Here is a 19922-nt window from a genome sequence, read left to right as displayed (position 1 = left end):
GCCAATTCACATTACGGCACATTGAGGGGAAGCTGTCAGGAAACCGCGAATAAGATATTGCACGGCTGTCACTCTAAACTATTGTTTCCACGATCCTGGCTTTACACGAGAAAAAGGAAACTATTCCCTTGGTACATTCTTTAGAAAACATTTTAAAAAGTAGGAACCCAAATACCAGAGAGCTGGGGAGACAACGCATACTTTGACAACACTGCCTAAACGTGGTCTGCGAGGTTACCTTTGGAAAGGCAACGTCATCTTACACTGCTTAAAATGTAGTTTGCAAAGGGTTACACTTCATACTTATCCCAGTTATATTATTATTTCATATTTAATTTAGCAAACCAACAAAATAGGTCAAATTCCTTTCTGCCAAAAAGGACCGGTGACTGACCTGCTAAAGAAAGCGCGTTTTACAGTAGTTAGGCCTTTCAAAGTTCTGTTTGACGAGTTAGTTTCTTTTTGTTTGTTTGTTTCAATCTTCCTTTGTCGACCAGCGCACAGTGCCTTGCACAGTCGCCGTCCGCAGCGGTCACATTGCTCATGGTCTCGCCGAATAAGCGGGAATTGTCTGAATAGCCACGTCCATTCACAATGTCGCCCGTGTCTTTGTGGGGAGGGCTGTGCGCAAGGCTTCGAACTGGGGGGGTGTGGTTCGCACCAGCGAGTCCTGTTCGCCCGTCTCTCTCTAAAGGGCATTCCGAGGTGTCCCGTTGTGGGCCACTGCCTTCAGGGCGGGGGAGTTGGCTTGGAGGCTGCCTATTCTTTGGGTGGAGACCCCCACTTCAAACACTTCGTGGATGGCTTTGCGAAAACAGTGGAAATTGTAGTCTATTAAACCTGGGGAAACAAAAGACGGAATTTAAAGTCGGCAGCAGAACAAGACAAAGCTTTTGGTAGATACCAGGAGGGGAGACGTGACTTGTAGAGAAAACCTGCCATTTGAGGGCTTTTTTAAAAAATTCGCCTCAGATCATCCCTTTTAAAGGCACGGGCATTATCGTTACCCCAAAAACCTTTCTGGACGATTCCGTTGATATGGGACTGCCAATTCACCTACCTAAAAAGCAATTCCAGGTGCATAAAGGAAAAGGAAATAAGAGAATTTAACTTGCATTAACTTGAAAAGGGGAACTGCAGTCCCAATTTCTCAGACCACTTATTAAATCTCAGTAACAAGAATTTCAAATTAAGCACAAAATCATGATGTTTTTGAAAGTACTGCAAGTTGCCATGCTGTTGCAAACTCGCATTTGTGTTCCCATGAATTGCGGTGTGATGCTGCCCTTCCTGCTCACTTGTTTCCACAATGACGAATGTACTGTGACGTACGAGCGACTCTGTACAGGTTATGTAGCAGATATTCCACCGCAGAAATGTTCCAACGTGATCTACACGCAGAGTATTTGTTGGCAAAACTGTGCCAAAATTGTAGGCAATATTCCTATTGGATTAAAAGAGATGTATTCACAAGCCTGCCGGTTTACAACGTAATAAGGCATCATCATGTCAGTGTACGTTTTGCCTCATTCTGAATCACAGAACATGGTGCTGCACATACCTGGAAATTTTCTGATGCAAACTGGAGATTTTACAAGTTATTGTAGTTACGGTTTACTTTTATTGTGGTTTAAAATGCGCTCATCAATTCTGATTCTTTCTAACCCAGCAAGATAAAAACAGCCCTGCAGGTCCCATTTAAAGTATTAACTTACACATTCTATATATTATATATTAAACCTTAGTCATTTGCAAAACTGGTTCACAAGTCATAGCTACGACAGCTTAAATCCTCTGATCCTATGCATGCTTTTACAAAAAGCGGGAATATCACAGTGTGGCAATTTGTTGTGTATTCACCAAATACGAACTCCAAGAAAGGAACTTTTAGGCTATTTCACATTCCTGTGAACACCCCTTTATCGAGCAAAATTAGCAACAATGAAGAATACTGATGCTGGCTCCTGAGATGCTTTTTTGTCATCAATCTCAAAGAGCCTCAGCTGAGGCAAAAACACCACAAAAGTGGTTTTGGAATGTCCACTGGGTTTCTGAGGGGTCAGTGAGATTCTCACTGATGACCAGCCCTGCTCATGGATGAAGACTTCAAATGAATCATTGTGGTCTCTGCATAAGCTGCAGACTCCAGTCTAAATATTCTGAGGGCCGAGTAGCAAATTGTTCCTTGCAGCATTTTAGAAATTTTAATAAAGAGGAGGACCCACTTCGTCCTTCCGGTAGAGAAGTAGGAAATGTTTCCCATCAATCAAACTGATGTCATAGTATCCCCATCCTGTAATCTGAGGTCATCGGCTCAGAGACGCTAGGTTGGGCCTGAATACTGGGATGGGAGACCTATGAGCAAAAAACGGGCAGCTGCCGTGGTTAATTGGACCCAGTAGGTGGCGCTCTTCTCTCTCAACCAGAATTCCCAAGCCATTTAGACAAGCGAGCCAAACCAAAGCAGAAAACTTCCTTAAATGCCTAATGATTGGATGCCTCTCAAACAAACAAACGAGACTTGATCGTTACCTTTGCGTTCAAAGCTTTCTTCCCTTAGAATGCAGACGAGTGCAAGAAACTTTGTCACCTCCTTCAGGTAGAGGACAGTTGTGTTGTTGAGTTTAATGATGGCCATGGACTCCTTGTCATAGGCACTTCCACTACCATCTTCTTTTAGACTGGCAACAAGAAGAAACATCTTCATCACTCTTACAAGCCACCAGCAGCAGACACGCACAGAAAACACCATGGGGGGAGGGGGGAAGAGACTGGATTTTTTTTTAAATGACATTTGTATAGCACACAAAACTCATTTGTTTTATTTACTTCCCTTAACATTAGATTTTGCTTTGCAAATTTCTTAATTGATTTAGACCTTGTAATGATTTGTCATTTCAATACTGCTCTTTCACGTCCCACCTGAATGAGGTTTCCAAAAATCTTCCTCAAAGCAAAGCACAAGATAAAAAAAAAACACGAGGCACGGAAGCAGAAGGAAAGGGTCAATCTGGACAGGAGTGCGGTATCATGATACTTCCCTAGCCCACTTCTTATTCAGAATCACCTTTTGAGAGCTTTCAGATTACTTTTGGTGCTGAAATCAGTCAGCATGACAAGTTTTAGCAGAAGTAACCAATCTCACAGGAATCACACTTGTACAAGCACAAAAAAAATCTAATGGTGATTTCAACTACTCCCTTAAGTAGAGAATATTAAGGAATGTAGCCATTATTGGAGGGAAAAAAAAAGTTCTAAAATAAATATTTAACTTGATACCTGTGGATTAGGTTACAGCGCTGTGCCTGTTTTCTGTATTCACTAAAGAGATAAACTCTGTAAATGAATCATCATAAATTATAAATAAATGAAACAACAAGAGAAAAAAATTATCTGTTTCACAATGGCTGTACAGGACGATAATTCCAACGAAAATTGATTCACCCTACTGCGTGAAAAAACACTCAATTCAAAAGCCAGATATCAAGACAAGACTCCTCATTCCACTGTCCCCCAAAAAAGCCAGATTGTAATTAAAAATACAGAACTTACCCATAAATACAAGACACATCTATGACCACATCTATCATGTCACAGCACAGTTCATAAGACTGCATGTCTACAGGAGAACTGTCTGTTGCAATGTAGATTTTACTCACAACGTCAAACAAAAAGGCCTTTTCAATTCCTGAATTCTGTTGAAAGAGAAATTGGTCAATGAAGTTACTAACGGTTTTAAGGCCAGGAAATACAGGCGTGTACTGTCATTAAAGGAACATGTAAGCGCATTCGATTTCTTTGCTCCAATATGTACGTTTTCAAAGTTGTTTCAATTGATCAAGTGATATTATCCTGTTTTATCAGGTGCAAATATTTAAATGTTAATTTATGCACATTTAAGACAAAATGAACAAGAACTTAATTTAACATTCGGCACAGCAGGGTTCTTGTATTTCTCATTCCAGCTTTTCAAGGTCTTTGTGAAGCCAAATTAAAAAAGAAATAAAGGCAGCAACACTAAAACTTCCTTCAGTCTTGACAAAAGTGGTACATTTCTCCATGTAAATAATCAGACCAATTAAGGAAAGAAGAGCTTATGTTTAAGGAAAAAGACCAGGAGGTCCACCAGGAAATGTATATGACTAATGCATGACACAAAAAAAAACAATTCAGTTACTGAACTGCATTTCATTAATCTTCAACTCCGGTCTTCAGAAAGAAATACATCTAAGACCGTTTACAACACTATACTTAAGATATTAATGTTGTTATAGGAAAACAGACCACATAGATTAAAACTTGATTTTACCTTGATCATTATGCAGCTTTAAATCTGCTGTCCAAATGGGCAGCTGTGCAGAGTAAAACTGCATTGATATAAGGATTATACTTATGTACATAAAATACTTCCTTTGAGGAACGCTCCGGGCTGTAAACTCACAGGAACTGGAACACAAACCTAGATCAGCAGGCAGAAGTTGAAACCCATTTTTGCACCAGAAGGGCTCACTGATCTCACATGGACTTCACTGGCTTCAGCACTCCTTTGCAGTCAGACACCCTCTTACACAAGGAAACATGCTGCACTATCCATACGTACCGATATAAAGATGTTTAATAGGTTTTCCAATGTTGGAAGCTGAGGGATGAGCTTCTGAACAACTTTACTGAAAGCTTCAAATATTGAATGGTCGTAGATACTCGTCAAGTAAAAGCTGCAATAATAAACAGAAGTTGTCAAAGTTAGAAAGGAAATCCACTGGTTTTAAATCCACCAGATTATTTTTTTAAATTCCTTCTCCTACCACTGTGGTTTTTTTGCAAGGTGAGCCAGAAAACCCAACCAGCTATGGCTTAATATTGGAGATAAACACAATAAACAGAACCTTGTAGGTTACGGTATTAAAATCCCAGGTTCCATTGCTGACAGAACAAAACCTGCAGAAACAGAACAGAAAAGAGCTGGTGAACAGCCCAAGCAAAACATCACTTGGCCATTGACCAGAAACCTTTTGATATATTCAATACCTATATTTGCCCCCTACGTTGTAATATCTTTAATTGCTTTCCACCTGGAGGCTACCAAAGTAGCTACAAGTAAAAACATATTTTGGTCATTTCAAAACTTCTCCAATGATCACCCTACTAACCAGAACAGCTTCATCTCTTACTCTTAGAGATTTCTTCGTTCAAAATCATTTGCATGCACTTATATAGACAACACTGATGAAGGGAGCAAACAAGAAGCACACACTGAACAAAGGAAACTATATTTTGGATTAATTCCAAAATATTTCAAACTAAACCTAAAAACACAAAAAATGGACTATACGCCATTTAAAACAGGCATTCCCTTTCATGAAACTCCTTTCACGCAAAATAATTCAAGGCAATATACCAAGACCACAGTGCACTTTGGCAGCAGTTTAGATTTACTAAGCCAAACTGTACAAAGTTTGGTACATAAAGTTTGTCCAGTCTTAATGCCCACAATTACAACACATCTGTCTCTCTGTGGTTAACTGGAACTAAACCTTATGAATTCACAATCAAGCAGCTCAAAGTTGCTGAAGATGAAGTTATCAAAACAGAGAGCAGCATTATGTTAAATTGAACAGACATCACATTTTCTAAGGCTTAAAGAAATCAGTTAGCCCCACAGTGAGAAAAATAAAGAAATGGACTTTGAGTATAATTTCTCTTAAATCTACATGCCTTCTTATTTTTCCTTGAAAAACTTAAGTGCTAAACCAACGAAGACTAAAAACCATTCCTAATCCTTTCTTTGTGTGGGGCTCTGAGGAATTAACAGTAATGATTAAAACACACCAACCATCTAATTCTTTGCCATGACCTAATCCGATTACATAAACCAAACCTTAAATGCATATTTAAGCATCACCTTTCACAATATTAATATCCTTTTCTTAACATTTTACCACAGACACATTATCCTGCTACATGCTTATCGCTTTTCAATTTAATACGCTTTAAATGTTCAATACCTCAAACTTTTGTTGTAATGTCACAATTCTGACTCATCTCCATAAGTAATACTCAGTGTAAGAGAGAAAATGTGAAGAAACCAGAAGACAAGTGTTAGGAAATCATGTTAAGAGTGCCCATATACCATTACCAGCATGATATTGCATGATTCTGTGCTGCAACTTGTGAAAGAGGTGAAGACGAGCAATAGCTTTCATTCCCCAGAGTATTTACATGTGTACACTACAAACAGTCTCAAGGCTCTGAACCCGAGTCAGAAAATCTTCTGTACACTAAGCAAAGCACGCAACTGCTTTAGTGTTGTACTGTAAGTGGCCATTTTCCAGTCTTACAACCCTTTCACAGTGTCTTATTAAGACTATATTTTTGACTGGAAGACTTCACCCTCCAGAAACAGACCGCATGGTCCATTAGAAAGGTCCTTTAGACAAGGTTTTATGCCACAGCTAAAAAGACAGCAATTCACTTCATTTCCAGCAGAACATCATGGTGGCACAGTAGTTAGCATTGCTGCCTCATGGCGTTGGGGCCCTGGGTTCATCTCCGAATCTGGGGTGCTGTCTGTGTGGAGCGCGGGTCTATGTTCTTCCCGAGTTTCCATGGGTTTCCTCCGGGTGCTCCGGTTTCCTCTCACAGTCCAAAGACATGGTTGGCTTATTGACTTCTGGGAAAACTGGTCTACATGCAAGGGCGGCATGTTTGTGCCTGTGTGTGCCCTGCAATGGACTGGCATCCCATTCAGGGTGTATACCACCTTGTGCCGCTGCCTGCTGAGATAGACTCTGGTTCCCCCACGACATGATGAAGTAATTAGAAAATGGATGGATGGACCAAACTAAAAACAAACCTTGCACAAACTTCAACTGTAAAGTTACAGCCTGGGACCAAACATTGTGTGTGTGGCTTGCTTTTCAATACAATAAAGAGACTTGGATCAGCAGGCACATAAGCAATAATACCAAATGCTGCAGGACACTAGCTCAATGCAATGTACGGCAACACACAGATGCTCTTCCTACCCTGAAGCTTTCTTACCTGAGGTGAAGCTTTTCTAGACCAGCGTCAGCCAGGTCATCATTAGCTCTCTGATGGATGTCTCTTTGGGTTTCAATTTTGTGGTCATCAGACAAACCATCCACCTTGTGAATGAACACTTCAAAATTGATCTCTGGATTCACCCTGTATGCCCGGGAAACTGTGAGGTGCAATCTCCCCAGTGCCTCCACATAATCATCCTGCACAAACACGGAGAAATCAGAGCTTGGATTAGGATGTACATAGGAGCTTCTACACCCAGGGAAGGTTTGGCATCGAAAACAAAAATAAATGAAACATTCTATTTTGCCAACAAAACTGCATCTTTAGATACGGATTCGTAAAGAATCAAGGACAGATACCCATGGCGGAACATTGTGTTCTTAGTGATGCAGAAGAAAAAAAAGCAATATGATTTTTTTTCCCCATGGAAAAAAGCACAAAGCACATCCCTTCACCCGATCAGTATGGAACATTACAGCGCTGCACTCCTCAGGATTGTTACAGAGAGTAAGGATATCGCATTCAGCCCCGTTACAGAAAATAGAACATTTCAAACATAGACTCCAAACTAGCTACATTTCAAAATACGAATACAGAAAATCTGTACTTTAGAAACCGTACATGGATTCATCTCATCTAAACACAGCACATCACAGCTGCTTTTTAAGCTGGAACTGAACATTTAACTGCACCAATCTGCACAAGGGTGCTTTCCACATCCCACACCCAGGTACACAACATAAGATCAGAACGTTCTGGGGTTTTCACTTCTTAAAAAAAATCTCAATTATTTCCAAGGTCTTAAAGGAAAATTGAACTTGAAAAGGGGAACTACAGAGTGAAACGACCCACAAAGGTGAAATGACAGCTGCTGCTGCATTTTTAGAAACGCACAACAATGCTGCGACAATTAAATCCAGATATACAATCCTGGAAGAATTTTTCTCTCTTCAGTATAACACAAGAGAAGGTTGAAAATGTGACTTAAATAATGTCACACCAAAAGTAAAGTCCGACAGCTCCAAAAAATATTTTTTTTTGCTATTATTACTGCATGCAAAATGGTGAAGAAAATTCAGGATTTTAGATTTACCTGGAGAGACAAAGTCAGCCCTTTCGACACATTATTTACGCTGGTCTTGGGTAATCAGACTTGAGTGATTGAGTGCCTTTAAATGCGTTTGGGGGCTCAATCACTGGGACTGAAGATGTTCATGTCAATGTTTGCCAACACCCGGCGTCGCACTTCAGGACTCGACACGACTTCTAGTCAGGGAGCATGTCAAATTTCACGAATGCAGAGTCTGAATCTCGCTGTTTTTGGGACTGTGGCACGGCTTCTCTCCTTTATAGGGTGGTGAAGGGGCCTGCTGCCTTTGTGCCCTACGACCATTAGTCAAGGAGCAGTAAGTGAATTGTTCTGTAAGGAATTTGCATTCTCCCTTGGATGTTAAACTGAAAGTTGGAAGTTTGAGAATCTCGAGACCCAGCTGGGGAAAGTGCTGTAGTGCCATTGAGAGAATAAGAGAGTATTTACTTCATTTATACCTAGAAGCATTCAATTGCTGGACAATGAAAAGCTTGCTGCAGGTATGGATCTTGTTGTTGTTGTTGTTGTTGTTTTAGATAAATGGATAAAGAAGCTGCCATTCAAGTTTCCCTGAATGAGACACTACTCGAGTTATTCTTTACCAGTAGAGGAAACCAGACCACAACACCTGCACTTCCACCTGAACTCGATTACTTACAGTTACACAGGAAAAAAGTTTGAAAGTTGCACAATTGAGCCCAGACAGCTATAAACACTTAGGAAGTAAAGCAGACATTGTAAATCTACAAGCCATAAAGCCTGGAAAAAAAAATAAATCTATTTGTAGTCTTTTCACATTAACACATGTTGAGTGGATATTACAAGAAGCCAGGGACAGATTATGAAACCGAAGGCAGAAAATAAAACTACAAACTCTCCCTTGGGTATAAAATGATTTTTAGCAGAGACAAGAGTGTGTACTTCAATGGGAACACTGGAAAAAAACATTGTATGTTGATCACGTTTCATTTGCAAGACTGGCTATACAGTAAAGAAGTGACAAATTCTGTTTGGCTTAATATGGTAAAACCTTTCAATTCTGTAAAAGTGGGTCCGTCGTCATGCTATTTTACCATTTTCAAGCATAGTGCAAGTTACCTTGCATCTTTGTCAACCAAACAGAATTTGGAAGCATTCCACATTCAACCCTTCACCCACAAACAAGTTCATTACACAGCGAAACTTCATGATCAAGCAAAATAGCCCCACCCAGGGGTACTGGGTTCAAATCCAGACCTGGTGCGCTATCTGTGTGGGGTTTGTATGTTAACTGGGATCTTCTCCCGTAAGCCAAAGACATACTGGTAGATTAAAGACACAGATTGATAGAAAACTGGTCCTGTAGCAAGAGTGTTCATGTCTGTGTGTGCCCTGTGATGGGCTGGCATCCCCTCTAGGGTGTATCCAGCCTGGCACCCATCGCCTGCTGGGATAGGCTCCCTTGTGACCCTGTATTTTATAAAGCGGTTAAAAACAGATGGATGGAGTTGATTGAATTTCATCTTTACGGTTCCCTGTACAAAGACGGTATTCATGGTCCCTAGAAATGGAGCTTCCACAAAGGTAAAGTCACAGAATGCTGGTTTTCTAAATCCAGTCAAATTGCTGCCTGGCATCATACTGTCAGCCTTGAAAACCTCCGACAAGACCCCTTTTTGTAAACTAGTTTTACCTGTGCATCAATGACAAATATTAATGCTCCCGTTCCTCTGAAGATCATCTCGTAATCAAAGGTGGGATCAAAGAAGTCCACCTGGCCGGGAAAATCCCAGATCTGGAAATTGACAAAGGAGCTGTTGGATATGTCGTCTTTGTAGATCTTGTTTGTGCTCTCCAAAAAGAGGGTCTCGTTTGGGGACATCTTATGGAACACCACCTACATTTCAAAAAAGAGGGAGGGATTTCAATTAATACACGGATACATTTCACAAAAATAACACCCACGTTGCAAAAAAGAAGTTATTCGAAGAACATTGACTTCCAATGATGGCTTTCAGCTTGCAATACTGTAGCACTGCAAATTTACAGTAATGCTCAGGCAGAAATTGTGATCAATTCTGAATTCCGTGCATTTAAATCAACATCTGCATGTTTAAGATATATCTCAGAAGAATAATCATATATAAGAATTCTTTATATATATACAAGAAGAATCACACTTCTGTTTCACAGTCAATTGCAAACCAGATTCACAGAGAAAAGACAACTGCTTTAAAAGAAATACTTAAAAAGCATCGATTCGAACAGCAGTGCAACGTGCTGCTTTTTGCAGATTAGCTTGGGTGTTGTGTAACAAAAGGATATGATAATATCATGCATCCCCAATGGAAACACATGGGCAGCATGACTTGCATTCGTAGGTGCCACATCAGAATACCAGCTGACACGGGCACTGAACAGGAGTCTGGATGCCGGCTTCCCAGACACTGCGGGCGCTCACAAGAGCACAATTACTCACCGACCATCAAGTCCAGGGTGAGAGAGCCCGAGGCATGTGGTTTAACTACATGGGCCCGACATCAACCTTTCCCCATCAGGGCATCGGAGGTGGCCAAAATGATTACAGAACGGACAATCGAGGGTGTTCTCAGTCACGGGTTTTAAAATGCCAGGAAACGCCACCCCTTTCTCCCAGGTACATTAGCAGCAGGCATCCACTCCAGTAAAAAAATAATGACCACCCCAGTGCTTTTGACTTGAAACAATACAGCCAACACATTGCGATCTGCCGCCGAGCTGGAAGTCGAGGATTGCACTGATGGGAGCTACCTGCCCTGTCCTGGCAATCTGGAGAAGGTAAGGTTGCACAAGGCATCACAGTAACCAAGACAGGGAAATGAAGGCGTTAACAGAAAATACCATGGAGAGGGATTGGACGTCCGCCTCGGTTCTTACCTTCTGGATCGACGACTTGCCACTACGGCGAAGCCCCATGAGCAAGATGCGAGGTTTGCTGTCGGAGGGAGCCGAGCTCTCTTCCATGTCGGCCTCTTCCACTCCATACCCAAAATCTTTCGGGAAAGAGTCCACTACCCCGTAGCTCCCCGCCAGCGGCTCCTCGAACTGAATCGACATTTTTCACTCTCAGATCCCGCTTTCCCGTACCCCCCGCCTGCCTTCCTTTGCAGTTTTCCCCTAGGCCAATACGAATATAAAAAGTCCAAGTTTAAAAACTGAGGAGCCAACTAACATAAAAGAAAAAATTCAGCCCTTCTCCGTCTTCTCCTTTAAATCTTTGCGTCCCTGTTTCTCTTTCAACGCAACCTACTGCTAGAGCCCGCCCCTTCTGCGCTTCTGATTCGCCGGCCGGCGGACACCGCGCAAGCTCATTCGTCCAGTACCACGTCAGTCACCGTGGCCGTATGCTAGCAGGGTGGTTCGTCTCGTGTCATGTGTTTTGCAATCACCTGACTTGAGCGATTGGCGCTGGGGTTTGTGGCGAGCAACCTTTAACCTGCAGTGTGGCTGTTGTCTGCGGGTTATGTTAGTGCTTACATGTGTCAAACTCATTACTTTTTTCCGTTTTTTATTTTTGTAGATCGCGCAGCAAAACAGGAAACCTTGTTAGAGACGTTGTATCGTTTGGCTGCGGCATTATGTCACAAACGCAAACGGCTACTGAGGTGGAGTAAATGAAGTAGGAAGTTAGCAATAGTTTTACGCTTTCGTTTACAACGGTCCAGCCCGGGGCTGTCGGGTGGAAGAATCCTGAAAAAAACAAGGAAGCATTAACTGTTGTTCCTGTACATGTCAACACTGAGGTCAGGAGGAACTTGTTACCCAAAGGGTTGGGGCCAAGTTGTGGATAACCTTCCTTCAAGGGACTCAGAATGGGACCCTCAGCTCACTTGAGTGGGGGCTCCCCCGCCCTGCTCCTAGAGGAACTCTGCGTCGCCTGGGTTTGGCCTAGAGTTCTTCATCCCAGGCTGATTAGTTTCAGCCTTTCTACATAGAGCATATTTTGGAGTTTACTTTCAGCTCTGTGATATTTTTAACAAGGCATCAAAGCCGTACCAATTTCTACATTGCAGAACTTGCCCTGTTCGAGGGTTACCTGAAATCTAGCCCAATGGACATCTTTAGACAGGAAATGCATGCCATAGGAGACTGTGACACATTGTTAATCCCACCTGTGTCTGTTAAAAATGTATCACCTACTAATAGCTGTTTCTTCAGGAATAACAGCAGAAGAGACCAGTTGAAGTTCTACATGTTGAAGTTGTTAGAAATTACAAACTTGAAGTTGGTATTTTCAAAGCTCAGAAATGAGTAAACTAAACATCTTAACAAGCAAGCAGATAAATTAAAGTCATCAGATTGCATTGGTGATAAAGATCCCCTGCCAGAAAAAAAAACCAAACAGCACAGTGGTGAACAGAACAACTACTCAAATATAATTTGACAGGCTTTTTCATTAAAAGGGTTGTTTTGATACTTCTACCACAAGCAATGAGTTCATTGCAGTTTCCACTTTCCTATCAGCTTGGCCCAACATCTGTCTGTTTAACAGAAAGAATGTACCTTATGTCAGAAAACAACAGCCTCACACATAAGCACTTGCACAACAGCAAAGACAATACAGGTTCTCAAGGATCCTGAGAGAATGTCTGCTGGATAGCTTCCCATTTTTGCAAAGATTTAGTTTGTCTTCAGGCAATGGATATGCAAATGCTTTATTGCATTCAGAACCACATTACATTTACTTCAATCCATCATGCAAGCAATCATTGTTCTTAAACTTAGGGAGGTCCACTCTGTAATTTTCTACACTGATACAATTTCTGTAGAACAGAAAATAAAAACAAACCCATGTGGACCTTTACAAAGATTCATAGTTTCAAAAGATGAAAGGTTAAAACTTATCAGTTCCTCAAAAATCTCAAATACAATGAATTTATTGGGGCCATGCAGAAAAACAACAACAAATGTCTTTGATGGATATGAACAGAGTTAAGCTGTATTTATGTTTTGCTACCACCATCACAGTGAACCTAAATTGTGATCTAGTGTTGGGTAGAAAACTGTGTTAAAGTTCTAGTTCTATTTTGAGAAAACCCACAGGCTAACTTATCTGTAACACCATCTTTACTGATAGAGTCTGTAGCATTTGTAGATAGGGAAGTTAAACTGTCTTCAAGGAAGCCTACAGTAGGTATAACAATTGCTAAAAATCCATCACTTTTCAGGTTGATTTCAATTGTTATGAGCAATTTGTTTATACTGCATTCCTAGTCTGCTTTGTACTGCTTCATTTAATTTTGTTACAACCATTGATTGTGCTTCAATGTGTGTTGCATGTTTTTTCTTTGTTTTGATCATAAACTGCTAAGGCTAAATCTTAGCCTTATGGGGACAATTGTGAACAGGGAGACTATAAATATTGACAGGATATTGTAATGGGAATTCCCCCAGGAAAGGATTATCTGAGTCTTTGTTAATAAATATTCGATCACTTACATATGGGACTGGTTTTCTCTTCCTAATGTATCTGCTATATTTGAAACCAATACGGAAATCAGAATTTTAGATTCACCATCTTAAATTCCATTCTGTTTTGTTTCAGGCAGGAAGGCTTATTATTTGCAATACTGAATTTGAAGTATGAATGTAACCTACCAAGGAATGTACAAATATTTTTCCAATACATGCAAAACCAAATTTGCACTCCTCCACTTTTCTTCCAAATGTGTGACGGTGGCGTGTAGCCAGCCTGGACAAATAGCTATGATATTCTGTGTAGCTAAAATTATAATTGCATAAAATCCCTTGTGGTTGCAGAGCGCTTTTCCTTTCTATCCAAAAGCACTTTACATACAGTATATAGAAGGTAACACTCTTCATCTATCACTGAAGGTCAGGAACCAGCCATGCCGTTATACAGGCCCAAATAGGAATTTAGACAGGATTAACACCCCTTGCAAACAGTGCCCTGGGAACTTTGATGTGTGTGTGGCAGGCGTTAGGTTTAATGTAACATCTAAAGCATGGTGCCACCTTCAACAGTGTCAATTCAGGACCTGGGGTGCTGAGTGGAGCTTGAATGTCTCATTCTAGGTGCTCCAGTTACCCCCCACAGTCCACAGACATATTGGTAAGGTAATTCACTTCTGGGAAAACTGGCCCTGGTATTCGTGTCTGTGTTTGTGTCTGTGTGTCCTGCGATGGACTGGCTTCCCAGGGAGTATTCTGCGTTCTGCCCATTTCTTACCAATATAAGCTCCAGCTCTCCCATGACCCTGAAATGGATGAAGTGCTTAGAAAATGGATGGATGGAAAATGAGCACCTATGATCCATTAACACCAGTTACCGCTGCAGTTTATTTTTCTATATAGGTCTCCCATCACAGCACTGACCAGGCCCAGCTATGCTAGGTGTCTGAGATCTGATGTGATCGGGCTGCGAAGCAGTAACACGGCTGTCTTTAAAAGAAATATGCAGTTTCTGCTCAGCTCAAAACAAAAGGACAAACACGGAACAAAAGTGGGCTGAAGTATACTGTAAATATTAGCCATAAAAAAGAACACATTTAAACTGTAATATACAGTAATGACCACCAGGTGGTGCGACAGAGTCAGCACTGTATTTCTTCTAGCTGGTCACACAAACTACTAGACTGCGACTTTGATGACACATTCCCTGTTGATGTGTAAATGACCAATGTTAATTAACATGATGAATTCACCCGGCACGTCTGTTATATCATATAAAATGTCAGTTAATATGCTATAAAAAGATAATGATGCTCCTGATAATAACTTGCTGATTTTTTTATAGAAATGATTCTTTTGATGTTCAGTATAGTTTAATAGGCTGTTTAATATGACTATTTGTTTACCACTTGTATTAAAAAAAAGCAGGAAACTACCAATCGCCGAGCAACTGTAACCCCTGGTTACGGTTTGTTAGGGCCGGATATAAAAGGTTGCGCCTGCGCAGTGTGAGACGCAGTTTAGAAACAGTTTGGAAAGAGAAAGTGTTTCACCAACATGGCGCATTACAGAGTGAGTACAGTTCGTTTAATTGAAAAACAAATCTTTTTTAACTATTAATTAAACTCATTTCAGTTAGTAATCGATCTAAGCTCCCTTCCGTAGTTAATCCGTTTATTGTTTGTCGCCGTTGTTAGCTTATTTGTTAGAAAGTGGTACTGTAGGGAGCAAAATAACTTCAAGTTGTGTGAAGTTTGAGGAAAGCTCTTTTTAGCCAAGCGGGATAAACTAAGCTGTCTGCAAAACTATTTAAATTAATACCGATAGGCCATATGAGGAAATGTAAGCAGTAGGTTATTTTTCGAACAATTAGAATTGACTGTTTATTATTATGCTTTATATTCGTTATACTAATCGTGCTCATATTGCATGAGGCTGCAAGATACTCCTTGAATAGTTTCCCTAGAAATAATATACTTGATAAACACGTCGTAGGTTTAATTTCTGCGTGCGGCGGCGGCTCACCTTTTCGTGCGGTGCGCTGTCGCCCCCTAGCGCTGCCCAGGCTGAAGCTCTGGTCTCGCTTTGTCCCCCAACTCCAGGCCTCCGAGTCCAAACGCGAGCAGTTCCGAAGATACCTGGAAAAGGCCGGGGTGCTCGACAGCCTCACCAATGGTTGGTTTGCTGTGTTATCTCAGGATATGCCTTCGACTAAGCATTAGCTGTTTAATGGTATCTTAGCATTTGAGTAGATATGGACTCACATTTTTATGTTTTCATTTTGCAGTGCTGGTTGCCCTATATGAAGAAACGGAGAAGCCCAACAATGCTTTGGAGTATCCTTCAGTATTTCTGATGGGGAAATAAACAGATCTTGCCCTATTGCATTGCCTAACTGCTCCAGATCTGTTAATGTCCAGGATGAAATAGAAACCTAAAATCATTAAAGATGTGCACATGGAGAATATCTGCCTTAAATCATAAGGCTGTATTTGGCCTGAATAATTTAAGTCCAGAAAACAGAAGGTGTGTGTTTATTCATACTCCTGTAGTTAAATTGTAAAGGTAAAGCTTCCTCTGGCAGGGATTACACTGACTAGACCCCACCTGTAGTGTACTAGGCATTTCTGGCATAGTTCTAGTTTCTAAACTTTCCTCCATCTTGGATTACTCTAAATCCTTTACAGGCCTTTGTTTCTTAACTGCCTTCTTGAGTTCCAACCATAAATGCTTGACTGGATGGAGGTCAGGAGTTTGAGATGACCAACCTAGGACATATATATATATACACCCAGTACCCAGCTAAGTTTTTCTTTGTTAGTGTGGGGTGTATATTATGTGTGATTGCCCTGCTAGAATGTACATTTTTGACCAAGTTTGAGCTTCTTGGTAGAAGGAATACTGGGTAACTCCCCAGTCTTAGCAAGGGCTCCAGGACCTAGAGATCCAGAACCAGTCATTCGGGTGTCGTTTGGGAAATCCAAGTCTCCTCCTGTTGTGCACTTTGCTCAGAAGGGGCCTCTTCCTTGCAACCTGGCCAGGAATACCTCATTCATGCAGGTGACATTAAATGGTAGTTTTTAAACACTTCAGGTTTCACTGGAATTTGAGACCACAGCCAGACATAGTTTTTCAGCAACTTTGAATGCTGAAGGTGTCAGTTTGTGTCCGAGATCTCCATTTGTGGCTTTTGGATTTCCAGTTGCCTCCTGAATTGCTTGTCTCTTGGCCTGGAGGGGCTTGGTACACTTGTGTCCTCCTCCTGGCAGGGCTGTCACTATCATAATAGCTTTAAATACAATAGGAAGTGATGGGTTAAACTTTTTTTGTGTGGATTCATGTGGATTTCATAATCATTTCAGAAGTTGAGGAGATGAGTGATTGTTTTCCTGCTGTCTTCAAAGAGTTTTCTGACCTCACCCATGTGATGCAGTTCTACTCCCCAGGGACACGGGAACCATTCAGAGACCTCTATATTGTTCCAGAGGTTTCTATTGCACTTACAAAAAGCAGAACCGCCCTTTTTTTTAGAATTTTTGTAAGCAAAGCTGTAACGCCGTTCGGTTGTGATGGTTTTTTTTTTTTTTTTTTTTACAGGGTGATGGATAAATCTGGGAGTCACTGTACTTTAATATATGGCTTTAATATAAAGATTTTAAAACTAATTTAGAACATGGCTTAAATAACCTGTGAATCAAATGTTGCTCATTTTGATTTTGGAGGCTAATTAACATGAGTTGTCATGACTGTGTAATATTGTGCTGACATTTATTAATGCGCCGTGTAATTTGTTTTTTATTGTTTTTTATGTCCTTATTTCTCATGATTAAATTTGCAAATTGTTTCGTTAGTTAATAACTATTCCTAATGTGCACACTCTCCCTGATGGGGGAGAAAATCCATAAAACCCTTGATCACTTGCTCCCTTCCCCAATCAGACAGAGGGCATGTTTGAACAGGGAATCAGATATAATTAGGAAGCACATTCATCTGAGGAAGATGAACTGCAAAGGTATATTGTGAGAGACTGTCTTCAAAACAAATCCTAATAGGATTAAGAGTTTACTGGTTTTCTTTATGATCTACTCATAAAGAAGTACCAGTATAAGTTTAGAAAGGCTGTGAGTTTTAATTCACTTTTTCAAGATCTTTTAAAAGCAATTTCTGGAAAATCATATGGTCATACTGTTGAATTTTTGAAACAACTTTAATATTTGCAATCTAAAAGAAATGAATTGCCTTTACATTATTTGAAGTTAGGGGTACATGGTGGTGGAATAGTTAGCATTGCTGCAACACAGCACTGAGACCTTGGGGTCAGTTCTGTTCCTAAGGTGCTGTCTGTGTGGAGTTTGTATGTTCTTTCTGGCTTTGTGTGGGTTTCCTCCCACAATCCAAAATCATAGTGGTAGGTTAAAGGAGTGTGAGTGTGAGTCCCATGATGGACTGGTGTTTCAGCCAGGGTGTATCCTGTCTTGCAGCTGTTGCTTGCCTGAGTTGGATGAAGTGGTTAGAAATTGGATGAATTGAAAAAAGAATGTAATGGGTACAAAGTATATTGCCAAGATAATGTCTGATCAATGTGTGCCACCCTTTAAGCGTCAAAGAGCAACCAGCCTTGACTCCTGTGCCAGCTTTCTGAGGCAGCATCTGGGTGTCCCTGGGCCTGAGGCCGCTGATGTAGAAACCCTGCGCCTTGAGCTTACAGAACTGAGGCAAAAATACGACCTCGTTTTAGAGGAAAACAAAGAGCTAAAGAACAAGGTACTTGGTTTGTACAGATTTCTTCAAGATACTGGACAGTGATGATGTCCTCCGTTGTATCCTGATCTCCCCAAATCTTAAAGGGTGAGCAGGGATGCTTCTGGTCAGTACTGGGGTGGGAGACCACCAAGGAAAACCAGGTTAATGGTGTTGGTGCCCCAATAGGTGGTGCTCTTTGGACCATAATGTTCAGATTAATACCTTGGCATAGTGACTGGGGGACACTGTGCTGCAAGATGCTCCATCCTTTGGATGAGATATTAAACCAGGGTCCTGATTACTTGGCCATTAAATATCTCTGGGCACTGTTTATGTGAGTAAAGTTGTTAAACCTGGTGTCCTGTCTGAATTCCACTCTGGGATTGTATCATCTTGATTCTGAAGAATCCCCCCCTTAATGTAACTGAAGTAATTTCTCATTTCCCAACCCGATCTGAGTAGTGGAGTTGCCGATGAGTTATTGGCTGCTGTGTGTTGCTTGGGAAGGGGCTGCACTTCGGGGTTCCCTCATATGCGGGAAGCATTTCAAGGCACTTTGAAATGAATTTCTGTATCCTTATATTAAGCTGAAATGTTCCCTGGAATATGTGATCTGTTTATTTTTGTCAGAGTGCAATAGAGGTCGTGGTATATGAAGTAGGTGGTCAATATTTCTATCTCCTTTATATAGTATTTAATATTTATAGTTCCAAGTGCTCCAGTATAGCACTAAAGTGAAACAGTTTGCATGATTCCTGAGTTTTTATTAAAACGTTAAAGCTGATTGATCTCTAATTGACATGTTTCTGTGCCTTTGCAGCTTTTACAATATGAGCCTTTGCAAGAAGAGGGGCGTTCTGAATAAGGGGTTCCTGCTGGCCATGAGAGCACTAGTTCGGAAAGAACACTCTAAGCCTGTATCCAAATGCTTGATGTGGTTTACAGAGCACATAAGAGTTACAATAAATAATATAGTTTGGAAACAGTGAAAAATGTTATTTTCCATAGTTCTGTATATATTGTAGTAATATTACGCACCTTATTCATCTTTTTGTTACTTGCGTTAATACCAAAAAAAAAGGAAGACCTGTTCTTTTTCCTACTTCTGTATATAGTAGTAAAACAATTATTCACTTTGTTTTTGTTAGTTTAGTAAATACCCAAAAAAGTTAAACATACTGTATTAAATATCTTAAGTATTCATAGATATTTAATACACTATTAGCAGCCAAATGAGCAAGACAGTTTCTGTAATTTCTAACCATTATGTTCTTCTGTAAAGGTACAGTATACAAGTATGTAAATGACACTTTGCACTGATGCTAATTCTTATATGCTGGGATTTGACATGTTTTTCCCACTCTTTGAACACCTGTTATTAGCTATGTTTTTTCTAATGTTGGTTTTTGCTGTTCCTTTTAAGTCAACAGCACCTGGTTATGATGCAAACATGTAGCTACCTCTGTTAGTCATTTATTTGTTCATTTGGCATGTGTTACATGGTAAAGATCATAACTGTATATGTAAAGAAAATGTTTGTTTTCAACAAAACAGATTTTCTTGGCATTGTTGTTAAGGAATGAAAGTGTTTCTGTCACCTATTGTTCTCAGTGTC

The 19922-nt window shown here is 40.6% G+C and overlaps 2 protein-coding genes across 2 annotated transcripts; one reads left to right on the top strand and one right to left on the bottom strand.

Annotated features, from left to right (window-relative positions):
* Window positions 1-406: 406 nt before the first annotated feature.
* rragca (Ras-related GTP binding Ca) lies at window positions 407-11412 on the bottom strand. Its single transcript, XM_006631463.3, has 7 exons — window positions 11030-11412; window positions 9807-10010; window positions 7042-7241; window positions 4601-4715; window positions 3553-3695; window positions 2533-2681; window positions 407-840 (listed from the first exon to the last, which is right to left on the bottom strand). Exons 1-7 carry the CDS (start codon window positions 11207-11209, stop codon window positions 689-691), a joined length of 1143 nt encoding a protein of 380 aa, XP_006631526.1. The 5' UTR covers window positions 11210-11412; the 3' UTR covers window positions 407-688.
* A 3619-nt stretch (window positions 11413-15031) lies between these two features.
* Window positions 15032-19908, top strand: mycbp (MYC binding protein). Its single transcript, XM_006631462.3, has 5 exons — window positions 15032-15136; window positions 15667-15739; window positions 15852-15900; window positions 18199-18328; window positions 19128-19908. Exons 1-5 carry the CDS (start codon window positions 15122-15124, stop codon window positions 19170-19172), a joined length of 312 nt encoding a protein of 103 aa, XP_006631525.1. The 5' UTR covers window positions 15032-15121; the 3' UTR covers window positions 19173-19908.
* The last annotated feature ends 14 nt before the right edge of the window (window positions 19909-19922 follow it).

This window comes from Lepisosteus oculatus, chromosome 11, assembly GCF_040954835.1.
Source record: "Lepisosteus oculatus isolate fLepOcu1 chromosome 11, fLepOcu1.hap2, whole genome shotgun sequence".
Lineage (NCBI taxonomy): Eukaryota > Metazoa > Chordata > Actinopteri > Semionotiformes > Lepisosteidae > Lepisosteus > Lepisosteus oculatus.
This window is presented reverse-complemented; position numbering and strand designations above follow the sequence as displayed.

Excerpts from the sequence above, each read along its gene's own strand:
- mycbp (XM_006631462.3), top strand. Across the intron at positions 15,740-15,851 it reads GCTCGACAGCCTCACCAATG|TGCTGGTTGCCCTATATGAA; the intron begins GTTGGTTTGCTG and ends TTCATTTTGCAG. Across the intron at positions 18,329-19,127 it reads ACAAAGAGCTAAAGAACAAG|CTTTTACAATATGAGCCTTT; the intron begins GTACTTGGTTTG and ends GTGCCTTTGCAG.
- rragca (XM_006631463.3), bottom strand. The coding sequence starts at position 11,209 with ATGTCGATTCAGTTCGAGGAGCCGCTGGCGGGGAGCTACGGGGTAGTG. Across the intron at positions 10,011-11,029 it reads GCAAGTCGTCGATCCAGAAG|GTGGTGTTCCATAAGATGTC; the intron begins GTAAGAACCGAG and ends TTTGAAATGTAG. Across the intron at positions 2,682-3,552 it reads GATGTGTCTTGTATTTATGG|TCTAAAAGAAGATGGTAGTG; the intron begins GTAAGTTCTGTA and ends TCTTGTTGCCAG.